We start from the raw sequence: 12848 nt of genomic DNA on the forward strand, positions 1-12848 counted from the left end.
GGGGAAAACGTCTAGCTCCACATCTCTGTCCAAACGTCCTTAAAAATGGTATCTATAATGTTCACGCCTTCTATATTGTTTGTTCATTCTGAAATGATGATCCCAGTTTTTGTTTCATTCTTTTAAAATCTTCAATGCGAAAATGACTTTAGTTGTTCTCAGTGGATTTCCTAGCAAACAGGGATAAACTACAGCTTTAAAACTAAAGACACGAAACAAAGAGCAGAAGGACGTCCGGCAACTTCACATAAATTCTCGACGTTACTGTGCGTTCTGGTTTGTTTGCGAGAAATCATGATGTATTTGCAGACTGAGCCGATGGGAAGCTCGTCTCCCATTAAAGTAAAGCCTGAATCAACATGTGAATAAAGCTCCTGTTGCGTTAACATTGTTTAAGACAAACAGAGCTATTGTTCTCCGTCTCTGCCATCTGTGGACGGTTTAGTGCCAGCGGGTGGGTCCGCGGGGACTCTTGTGTGTAGACGGTGAAACAGACTGACTCGGCTTGAGTTTATAGACTCGAGATGTAGATGTGGAGGCCAGGCTCCGTGCACTGACAGCACAGAGCGGGCAAGTTAGCGCAGACATCCAGATATTTCTACCTGTATATGAACATTTCGCAGATTTTCTAAAGTTAAGACAGTTCAGGGATGTGAAAGCTTTTTTTTTTTTTGTCTGTGTCTTTAAATGACAGGCAGAAGTGGTTTTTCAGACTATATAAAATAGTCTCATTACTGGTGTCATGTTTTTGTTTCTTTTGAATTTAGAGCCACTGGGGACCAGAGGGTTTCATGTCTTATTTATGGGGGAGGTTGAACGGAAGGGAGCGAGACAAAAGCTTTACACAGCAATATACATGAATCAATTTCACACACTGAACATTGTTGCAAACGTGACACACTCGCACAGCGGGGATTTAGAAATGTGGGGAGTATGATTCAAACCACCTCAGGCCAAATGTTTCTTCTGGTCATCCAGATTTTCCTTGACAGAGCGTGTTTCCCAGCATCGCATGGATGAAGGAGGGTGATGGATGCAGTTTGTCCTGCTTCACACTGAGATATGCGAACTGTTTTTTTTTCCCTTTCTTATTCATCCTTTATTCAAAGCCCATGCAGTTGTGTGTGTGTTTTTGTCTGAGTCTGTGAATGCGCATACATGAGGAACGGATTAGTCACAAACAGTGTAAATTGTTATGCTTAAAGAAAAGCCGCAGCTGTGTACATCTGGATCCAGCTGTTTCTCTTCACTCGTGCTTCAGCCTTGAACAACTCAGTGGCCAGTGACAGAACCAGCTGAGTTTCCCATGAAGCGGAGTAAAAAGAGTGGGAATTTGAGCTGATGTGCACTTTTGTGCGTCATCATGTTTAATCTCTGGGTGGAACGTTCAAAAAGCAGAAATCAGAGGATTAGAAATTCTAAAGTTGGTTAAGCTGAATTGTGGCGCATGGCCCTTCAGCGAGATGAGCTCTCAAGATTTGTGAAAAATGTGGGAGCTGCGCTATATTTCAGTGTTAAAGTGGCTGCATATCAAACAGTCAAATCACCATTACCAAAGTTCATTACCACCAAGTAAGATTTAAACACAATTCAGCTAAGTAGAAATCATAAATTAGAAACACAGTTGCAGCACAGTAATTTTTGTGAGGGGAAATTAAAGTGTGCTAGAAAAATTACTCAATCAACAGCAGAGCCCTACAGCTAGAATTTATTCAGCAGCATAAATACGGCAATTAATGCTTAATATGTGGTATGTAGATAAAACGGAGTCATATATGGAGCACAGAATCTGCAAACATAGGAAAGATCTGCCATATGTTAAATAATAATGTATAGAAAATGTCTGACACCACTGCAGTGGTAGTAGTGCAGCCTCACCTCATAGCAAGTAGCTCCTGTCTTTGAATCCACTGGCCGGCTGTGGCCTTTCTGTTCTCCTGCACCTTTCACGGGTTTGCATTGGGTACTCCGGCTTCCCCTCATTGTGCAAAGACATGCATGTTGGGATAACTGGTGATTTTAAATTGGCTGCAGGTGTGAAAGATTTTATGTCTCTATATGTTAGCCTGCATTAGACCGGTGACCGGACCTGAACCAGAGAAGCGATTAAGAGAACGGATACAAAAGATGGCCTTCAAATTATGCCGCAAGAACAGTTTCATTTCGATATAAGGGGAAAGCATTTGGAAGAATTGAACATGACTTATTGAGATGTGGGATTTAATTAAGCTGTTTAGTGATTAGACTCCGATGACCCATCGTGGGAGAACGGATTGTCAGAGGTGATAGGAATAATGACAGGACCCACCCGAATTTAGACACTAGTGGTGAAGATGAAGATGGAGGCTTGGATGGAGCTCTGTTACCGGGGTGAGGCAGTGATGGGGAGGAAGCGGGTTGCATGAATGATGCGATGATGTCAGCACTGAGTTTGATGGCGTGGGAAAGTGAAAGTGACTTGAAGAATAGACTCGCAGCCCAACATCCAGGCAAGCAGGCAGATGAGTGATTACAGATGCTCATAAACTACATTTGTTCAGATGAAATTATTAAAAACTGTATTTATTTGAGTGCAATCAATAAGAGAAGTAAGTTCTGCTTCTGTAGTGGGTAAATTGTGGCATGAGGATAACTGGGGACAAAATGTGAAGCAAGCAAAGTTGAGTGAATATGATTTTTGTAGGCTCTTCTTCTTTGTGTCGGTGCCTCCGTCTACAGAACATACATTATAGCAGGTCTCACTACCATCTTGTAAATCTTGCTGCTTTCCTTCTGTTGCAAATCACTCCTGACATTCATGTCTGCCCACTCCACCCTGCCTGCACTTTCTTCTTAACCTCTCTTAATGAGTCTGCTGCTTTAGATTGATATGATTTTTGTAGGCAAAATAAACAACAGTGCTTGCAGATAACACCATGCTGTTTGTTATTTCACTGGAATTCAACTTTCTTTCCTATTAATTCATTAAATTGTGAGGCTTTTTTTCTAGCTTCTAAAGTGCTTCTAAAGTTGGCTAAATTACCCAAACTACTTCTCTTCGCCTTTCTAAAGGGAAGCAAATTTTAAGAACTACACGCTGATGCAGCTGGACGAGGAGTTCTCTCGGGGGCGGGGTCTGGACATCGGCGCCCGAGCTTGGAAGGGAGGCAACGTGTTACTTTTCTTCTGCGACGTGGACATCTACTTCACCGCCGACTTCCTCAACACCTGCCGACTCAACGCACAGCCTGGTGAGATGACTGCTGTAAACTCCCATGAGACATGCGGCATGCAAAACACTTTAATGACAAGACAAAATGCCAACTCTGGGTATTTGTAACAACCCTGGTGACAGATTTTTATAATTGGATTTTCAGTTATCTCAGGCTGAGTTGAGTGGGCCTGTTAAGTTTTCTTCTTATTTTCTATTGTGTAGTAGTAATGCACACATTCCCATCAGATTACAGCTGCTTCATCTAACAGTTCTTTTTTTCTGCATCTCAGGTAAAAAGGTCTTCTACCCGGTGTTATTCAGCCAGTACAACCCCAGTGTGATCTATGGAAGTCCCGATCGTATCCCAGCAGTAGAACAACAGCTGGTAACACACACACACATACACACACCTTCTTTTCATCCCTTTTTCAAACCCTGCCACGCACTTGTGGAAAATACCACACTCAGCGTGGCGCTGCATTGCAGAACAGTTTAAAAACACTTCACCTCTCCAGTTGCTATAAGTGGACAAATCCTGTGTGTTGGACTAGTATTTCTTTCCACACGCTGTTTAACGCTCGCTTATTTCCTCCTGTAGGTGATCAAGAAAGACACGGGCTTCTGGAGGGATTTCGGTTTCGGCATGACCTGCCAGTATAGGTCCGACTTCCTCAACATCGGTAAATATGACGGTTATTTACAATCCTGACACGGGCATCGTGCCCATCGGCGCATCTTTGCAGCGAGGAATTGGTAAACAGTTGCTCCTGGGGGCTGATTATCAGTGTGCAGGTGTTACGTAACGCAGGGCGAAAATGGTCCTCTGAAAATGTGCACTTTGCCACTCTTAACGGCGCCACCGCTTAATGGATGTAAAAAAAAAAACCCTCACGGCCCAAATGGTTCAGTATCGCATTACTTTTCTTAACAGGGAGGAGATTTTATTATATCACTCTGCGTGAAACAGCTCTGAGCTGCAGCAGCATATATTAGCATATCTCATCGCCCCGTGTCCTCTCCATCTGTATATCTGGCAAGGAATATTGGCTCTGTAGACAGATTTACATCAATTTAGTTTGCCTCCAAAGTGAAATCAATTAGAGGCTACTGTGGAACTCTGAGTGCTTTATTGTTTAGGGCCCACACACATGCACACACATTCATGCAAATGTCCTCACTTAACTATGCCAAATTGTAAAACACAGCTCCAAGGCCAGGAGTGTTGTAAAAGGATAGTTTGGCATTATGGGGAAATAGTAATGTTAACTCACTTTATGTTCCAAGTTGTATTCCACTTCATGTATTTATTTATGAGCGCGTATCGATCCCAGAGCTGAAAACTAAATGGGATCTAAAGAAAAAAACACAGAAGACATTAGAAACAGAATGAACAGCTAGCCTGGCTCTGCTGAGAGATGATTAACTAACACAATATAAAGATAAATATGCAGTAAAAAAAAAAAAAAGTTTAAAAGAGTTTAATTGATGCATGGCAAGTTGGCAGATTATTTTACATAAACAGAGGCCAGCTGTTTAATCGTTCAGCGGTGGAGCCAGGCAGTTTTTAGAGGAGGGGCAAGGATGAGACCTTTAGTCACATTATGGTGGTGCAGAAATCGATGTTTGTCGCATCATTATTGTCATTATAAGGATGTAAATACACTCATTAGCCATGTTATTAGGCACTCCTTGTTAGTATCAGGTTGGGCACCCTTTTTTCCATCTGAACTGCCTTTCTTCTTCCTGGCACAGATTCAAGAAGGTGCTGGAAACATTCCTCAGAGATTTTGGTCCGTGTTGACATGATAGCATCACACAAAAGTCTGCACATCCATGATGGGAATCTCCCATTCTGTCACGTCCTGAAAGTTGTTGACTGGATGGAGATCAAGTGACTGTGGAGGCACCGAACTGAATGTCACGTTAATGAAACCAGTCCAACCACACGCATCAAGGCAAAGCGTGTAACAGACACGCTGGTCCGCCGTGTCCATTTCCCCCTTTGGATCTCTAAAACGTAAATGTACATGCATGCAGAAGTTGCAGTGATCTGCAGTAACAGCAGAGGGACAACTACCGGTAAATCTCTTAGGAAAAGAAGGAATGCATGTAACGTCTTTGTAGACTGATAAAGTTTTATTTCCAATTTCATTCGTTTAAAAAACAGCTTTAATCCAAAGAGCATGAGATGGGTGGAAAGAGGATTTCCATCTGGGTAAACAACAACAACAACAAACTGAGAAAAACAATTACATCCTAATTATTTCCACTCAGCTGTAAAGTGGGTGAGAGAAACAAATAATGTGGTAAGTGGGTCTGCTTCTGTGTTTGTGTCACAGTTTTCTAAAGGAATCTTTAAAATGAGACGGGGAACAACGAAACACGTGCGAGAGCTAAACACGATTAGCGTCCACAGTTTCCTTTCTCACCGAACTCTTGATGTGAAATGAAATTATGTGTCTCCCCAAACGTATTTCTTTATAAAAGCATAATTTAGTGGTTCATGTTTGCACTCTTTGTTTCATCATAAGGATGTCCTTTTGTTTTTTTTAGGCCACGAGTGCACATTCAGAAACAAGCACAATGCATCCATTTGTGCAAATGTTGTGTCTTATCTGTGTTTGCCCCTGCAGCTTGAATTTAAAACAAAAAAATGCAAAATAACAAAATAAGGCAGACAGGGAGAGACGGCATAAACAAAATAAAACTGCAGGGAGGTACAAAGTGCAACTGAAAGCAGGCACGAGGAGTTCTGGCGTCTAATGTGACAGGTTTAAGATCGCCTGGTCACAAAGTCCAAATGTCTTTTCTGTCCCCACAAGAAACAACAAAACAAGGCCGTGGTTATGATCACACACCACAAACTCTAATCAGATTTCATAATCAGCATCCAAAAACTCTGGAACTAAAAAAATGTTTAGAAAATTGTAAAAATAAAATAAAAATTTTTTAAAAATGCGGAAAGTTTCCTATCGCACGCTCTCCTTCTGTTCTGCCCAGGAGGTTTTGACATCGACATCAAAGGCTGGGGCGGCGAAGATGTTCACCTCTACAGGAAGTACCTCCACAGCAACCTTCTGGTGGTTCGAGCGCCGTCGCGAGGCTTGTTCCACCTGTGGCACGAGAAGCACTGCGCCGACGAGCTCCCGCCCGACCAGTACCGCATGTGCATGCAGTCCAAGGCCATGAACGAGGCCTCGCACGGCCAGCTGGGGATGCTCTTCTTCAGGCACGAGATTGAAGCTCACCTCCGCAAGCAGAAACTGCAGCAAAACTCGAACGTTAAGAAGACTTGAATGCTGGAGTCAGCGGCTGAATTACGGTGGCTCTCTGTGCAATCGGAGCTGGTGAACCCAGCTGATCTGAACTTTATGCTTTAAGCGGATTGCTGTGAAATGCTCCTGTTTGCTGTCTTGCTGAGAACTATTGAGATGGTCTACCCGGGAAAATCCCTCCCTGTCTTGTTGGGTTAAGTTTTTTTTGTTCATCTTTTGGTTGGGTCTGTCTAGTTCTCTTTTACCTGCATTTCCAGTCTTTGCACTAGGCTAATGCAGGCTTAAGTCTGTCTTGTCATCTAACTCACACCTAGAAAACAAACACGTGGTTACCAAAATCTAAAGCTTCTCCTTTTAATGACAAGATGTGAGGACTTTGTTTTTAAGGACTCAACATAACAGAAACTGTTTTGTCTGCGCATCTTCACTGTTGAAGTGGAGAGTCGGACACTTCCTGCAGCATCCATCTGTACTGTAAGGTGCTTTTCAGCGCTCTCCAGAAGAAAACGTGGAGCCTAAAATTTTGAGCTTTAAGTTGACTGTGAACTGCGTGCCTTCTGTGAATAACTCCTGAACACTGTCTGCTCTGGATGGTCAGTAAAACTAAGTGATCCTTCCTGCAGGTTTTATTGGGGAACACTGCCACCTAGTGGGCGGGGGTTGAATAACGTGCTTGTGAACAATTAAGGACTTTTATAAAGCCTTAAATGGTCTTGTAGGTTGTTTTTAATATATACATATAAATTATTGTTTATTGGTCTTCTTTGTTTTATTAATATTTTTAATTTTTGTAAATGCTACAAGCTTCAGGCAGTGTTTGGTGTAGGCGTTTCACTTTTGTAGTGAAGTGAGAGTATAACATGAATCACTTAATTTCTGGGTGTTTCCCAAAAAGTGTGGCATATACAGATGGGTTAGAAATGACAGGAAAACCCAACACAAAGTTATGAATCTTAGTAAGTTAATTGACTGCCAGTTGTCAGGTGTCTGTCTGTCTCACACATTGGTCCAAAATATGTGTTTGAGCAGGCTGAGATTTGGAGACTTTGAACCCTCGTGTCCTGTAGACGGGGATTGTAATCACATCTGGATAGACATGTTTCATTAAGCGATTGAAGGTGGTGCGCTGGCTTGCAGCAAGATTTCCCTCTAAGTAGGGATGAGTGGACCATTAGGCGTGAGGTTGAAATGCCCGTCACAACATAAAATCACTAAATCCCCTCGCTGTGGGGTTCTAGCATTCAGGCCTGTACCGGTTTTTGATGCCAGACATGAGAATGGGATCAAGGATGACTCATCCGGCCATGGCACTTATTTCCACGTTTCTGACAAATAGTGCTTTAGTGGGTTTGTCCACAAAAAGTTCAGCTGTGCATTCATTTTGATACAAACCACAGCAGCATCTCTGTCTGTGTAGCTGATGATGGATTGTTATGCTGATGTCGTCAGATCGCTGACACTCTGCCACCTGAGGAAGAGTCGCTCCGTTTGTCTTGCACACATCAAATATGCGCCATCAGTTGTTGTTTTTAAACCTACCCACTGATTTGTTTTCCCACTCTGCTAAATGCAGATGTCACTTTAGTCACTGTTCCCTGTGAAACACCAGCGAGTCGAGCAGTCTCGGCGACCAAAGCTTCCTTTCTTCTTCATGCAAAAGCGAAATCAACTGGACCTGCCCACCATCTTTTAATTTGTAACCCATCTTTACATATTTATGCCCACAGTGTGACTAAAGATCACTTCCTTTTTAAATATTTAAATTAAGATAGACGTGAACATGTAGGCTACTTTGTGTTTTCATTTACTTAATTTGCGGCCACATAAATTAATGTGATAAAATGTAAATGTAAATTATTGACGATGACTCAGAAAGTCAGAACGGGACTTTTAATCTTAAGGTTTTTATTCCACGTGACTCAAATGTGACAAAGATATGAAAACTTGCCAGTGCAATACTAAAGAAGAAATGTGACATTACACATGTTTGAGTGTAGTCACAGAGATACACAGAGATACCTGACTTGTCTTTTGTGTTTTATTTTACACAAAATCACATTCTTCTGTGTGAAAGTCATTCAGATGATCCTTTTATATTTGATTCTTTTATGTTCAAGATATTTCTTTCACTCCATGTAAATGAGCTAAATAAACATTTGTTTATACTTTATGACTTTGCTTATGTCATATTCTGTAGTTATCAAATCCAGTATACCTATAAGATGGTTTGCATTACAGAAAATATTCTTTTTTTCTACTTTCAACCGTATTTTGACACGTGTAATAACACAGACATGTTCATCTCTGTTTAGTTCTTTCTTATGTGTTAACTCTTGATCCAAAATGTCCAGTACAAATACATTTTTAAAAAGTAAAAACAAAAATGTTAAACAGAGAATATATTATTACAGGATAATACCAAATAATGCTATTTATGTTTTTTTTTTGTTTAGTTTGCTTATTTTCACAATAAATGTCATCTAAGTTTTTACGTTTTTTCTGTTATTTGATCATTTTTGCAGCGTCTGTTTTTCTTTCATTACACTGCTTTTTTTCTAAATGTTTTCTGTCAATAAAGACATCAAGGCAGAGCCAGTCGTATGTTCTTTAAAGGTTAAATAAAGTCCTCTTCGCCATATTGATTAAAGCAGTGTTTCTCAACCAATGTGCAAGATTATCTGGTTTCATCATGCTAGGCCAACAAACCATTCGGGGGGTTTTTTTGTTTCTTTTTTAAAGGGGGCATTTGCATCACAGAAGAGCCAATGATGGTTCTGATATCTGGGAAAAAAATAAAAATAAATTATATATATATATATATATATATATATATATATATATTAGGGGTGCAACGATACACACACAAAAATGTTCATGCCTTTTTAATTTGTCATTTATTAAAATTATAAATATATATTTTAACTCAAAAGTACAGTTTTTAAATTTAACCCTAACCCTTGTGCGTGTTTTTTATTTTGACAGCGAATGCGCACCTGCTGACCACTTATGTGCAGCCCTGGTTATATAGCTCATCATATTGCAGCCACAGAAATTCTTTTGTCCATGAAACCATAAAGCTGCACTTTCTTTTTGCCTTATAGTCTGATTTGTCATAACTTTTCCGTTTTGTGGTAAGCTTTTCTTTGGCTGTCACTTCTTCACCCTGACCTGTCTTATTTGGCTCAGCAGAACTGAAATATATATCCTGCTGCTTTTACACACGCATTCACATAACGCTCAGCGATTCTCTGGGCGATCAACCTCTTACATGTTTAAGCTGCGGGAGATTTCACTTGTCATGTTTGCGTAGTAAGCTAACAATTAATAAGACGATGTCAGAGGAATTGGTGCACAAATTATCACCACTCACCAATCAGTACTGTCGCTCTCTATACACAGTTCGCGCGATTGCAAAGTGAAAGCAAAAAAACAAGCGCAAATATGTCACATATTGACAGTGGCTCACCGATGCCAATGACATAATTACCCAGCTACATTTCTGAAAGAATGCAAAAGCATTGACATATATTTTTCCTTCCTACAATAGCCCGACGGGCAGGGCAGATATCGATTTTGGTAGCCCGACTGGAAAAATCGCTAGCCCCAGGATGTGGGGAGAGTTTATTACAGAGAAATGGCTCTTTCCAAAATAAAAGCTATACTATCCGCTTCTTCTGGGCTATATTCTCAGCAGCATATTAAACATATCAGGTCCCCATAAGGAGAATCATTGTAGCATGCGTGCTTGTTGTTTTTGTCTTTGCACTAGGATGATGTCGGCGTAAATGTGCAGTCATATTCGTTGTGTTCCCACTAGTGCTTTCAGGTTAATCTCGTTGAAATGACCTTAACGCCACAACAAGGCAAATCTCCGTTAACGAGCTACCGCCGATCCCCCGTGCATGGGGCTAGACGGCCAACACGTTAACGAGCTAACTGCGCTAACACACTAGTTCCCACCCATGTAATTGAGCATTGCATGGCACATCCAACATACTGTTTTACTTTAGTCCATGACTCGCTTACCTTCAGGGTCATACGTCACATGAAAACCAAAATAATTCCAAACGCCAGATCTGAATGAGGGTGGGGGAGGTCCATGTTGCAAGGAGAGCTTAACTTCTGTCTTGCTAGCTTGCCCTGCGCTCTTCCTTCTGACTATGCTGTCTGTGTTGAGCGCTCAGTGGATCTGCGCTCGACAGTGCAGCCTAGGAGGAGTAGTCGAACGCAGATTCACTGAGCGCCCAACACAGACAGCATCATCAGAAGGAAAATTGATCAAATAAATTACAAATGTTGTATTGTTCGATACATATGCGTACCGAACCGAAAGCACTGTATCGAACGGTTCAATATCGATACGAATAGGGGTGCAACGATATTCGTATCGATATTGAACCGTTTGGTTTGAACCGCAGATCCACTGAGCGCTCAACACAGACAGCATAGTCAGAAGGAAGAGCGCAGGGCAAGCTAGCAAGACAGAAGTTAAGCTCTCCTTGCAACAAGCAAATTGAACCTCATTCAGATCTGGCGTTTGGAATTATTTTGGTTTTCATGTGACGTATGACCCTGAAGGTAAGCGAGTCATGGACTAAAGTAAAACAGTATGTTGGATGTGCCATGCAATGCTCAATTACATTGGTGTGAACTAGTGTGTTAGCGCAGTTAGCTCGTTAAGGTGTTGGCCGTCTAGCCCCCATGCACGGAGCGATCCGCGTTAACGGAGATTTGCCGTGTTGTGGCGTTAAGGTCATTTCAACGAGATTAACCTGAAACCACTATTGGGAACACAACGAATATGACTGCACATTTACGCCGACATCATCCTAGTGCAAAGACAAAAACAACAAGCATGCTACTAACTTTAGCCGAGTCATTTAGACAGCTGTTAGCACATGATTCTCCTTATGCTGCTGAGAATATAGCCCAGAAGAAGCGGATAGTATAGCTTTTATTTTGGAAAGAGCCATTTCTCTGTAATAAACTCTCTTTTCCAAAGATGCATGATTCCTCAATCAGATACAGGGCTTGCAATATCGCTAGCCTGACGTCCTGGAGCTAGCGATTTTTTCAGTGGGGCTACCAAAATCTATCTCTTCCCTGCCCGTCGGGCTATTGTAGGAAGGAAAAATATATGTCAATGCTTTTGCATTCTTTCGGAAATGTAGCTGGGTAATTATGTCATTGGCATCGGTGAGCCACTGTCAATATGTTACATATTGAAGTCGCGTTTGAATTTGCGCTTGTTTTTTGCTTTCACTTTGCAATCGTGTGAACTGTGTATAGAGAGCGACAGCACTGATCTGTGAGTGATGATAATTTGTGCACCAATTCCTCTGACATCGTCTTATTAATCGTTAGCTTACTATGCAAACATGACAAGTGAAATCTCCCGCAGCTTAAACATGTGAGAGGTTGATTGCGCAGAGAATCGCTGAGCTTATGTGAGTGCGTGTGTAAAAGCAGCAGTATATATATTTTAGTTCTGCTGAGCCAAATAAGACAGGTCAGGGTGAAGAAGTGACAGCCAAAGAAAAGCTTACCACAAAACGGAAAAGTTATGACAAATCAGACTATAAGGCAAAAAGAAAGTGCAGCTTTATGGTTTCATGGACAAAAGAATCTCTGTGGCTGCGATATGACGAGCTAAATAACCAGGGCTGCACATAAGTGGTCCGCAGGTGCGCATTCGCTGTCAAAATAAAAAACACGCACAAGGGTTAGGGTTAAATTTAAAAACTGTACTTTTGAGTTAAAATATATATTTATAATTTTAATAAATGACAAATTAAAAATGCATGAACATTTTTTGTATCGAAAAAATATCGAACCGTGACACCAAAGTATCGAACCGAACCGAACCGTGAATTTTGTGTATCGTTGCACCCCTAATATATATATATATATATATATATATATATATATATATATATATATATATATATATATATATACTAGGGGAGGCAAACATGTTAATACAGTGTGTTAACATGTTTAATACAGTGATTTCACTTCTTTACAGTGGGGGAAAAGAAGTGAAATCTAAGTCTTTAAGTTATCGGTCCTTTAAGACTATATATCTGTTTATTTCTCGTGCATTAACAAGTAAGCAAAATAGTGATGGCTGTTGAAGTAAACTTTTAAAAATTAGCATATCCTCTTCTTTTTAACTTTCTAACCTCTCTTTAACTTTGTCTCCAAACTGATCAAACTGAGACCTGAAATGTGACTCACTTGGATTTGAGATTTGTTCACTGATGAATATGTGATCGGGGACATCATGAGCGTGTAATACATCAGGTATGCAAACTGAATTTATAAGGTTTTAGGAACTAGAGCTGTTGCAAATGGCTGTGCTGAAGTTAGTGTTTCCTCTT

At 40.9% G+C, this 12848-nt stretch overlaps 1 protein-coding gene and 1 long non-coding RNA gene across 2 annotated transcripts in view; one reads left to right on the forward strand and one right to left on the reverse strand.

Annotated features, from left to right (window-relative positions):
• csgalnact1a (chondroitin sulfate N-acetylgalactosaminyltransferase 1a) overlaps nt 1–9115 on the forward strand; it is a 35646-nt gene extending 26531 nt beyond the window's left edge. The window contains exons 5-8 of the mRNA XM_086301058.1: nt 3052–3230; nt 3484–3578; nt 3792–3873; nt 6194–9115. Of these exons, the coding sequence (XP_086157184.1) occupies nt 3052–3230; nt 3484–3578; nt 3792–3873; nt 6194–6489 (652 nt within the window). The 3' untranslated portion in view covers nt 6490–9115. The remainder of the gene's footprint in view (nt 1–3051; nt 3231–3483; nt 3579–3791; nt 3874–6193) is intronic.
• Nucleotides 1–12848, reverse strand: part of LOC147326106 (uncharacterized) — a 32178-nt gene that overhangs the window by 9117 nt on the left and 10213 nt on the right. The window lies entirely within an intron of this gene.

Source organism: Aulonocara sp. 'chitande type north' Nkhata Bay, linkage group LG7, assembly GCF_057382095.1.
Source record: "Aulonocara sp. 'chitande type north' Nkhata Bay isolate Kocher_YH1m ecotype deep benthic linkage group LG7, A_spYH_male_GT1.1, whole genome shotgun sequence".
In the NCBI taxonomy this organism is placed as follows: domain Eukaryota; kingdom Metazoa; phylum Chordata; class Actinopteri; order Cichliformes; family Cichlidae; genus Aulonocara; species Aulonocara sp. 'chitande type north' Nkhata Bay.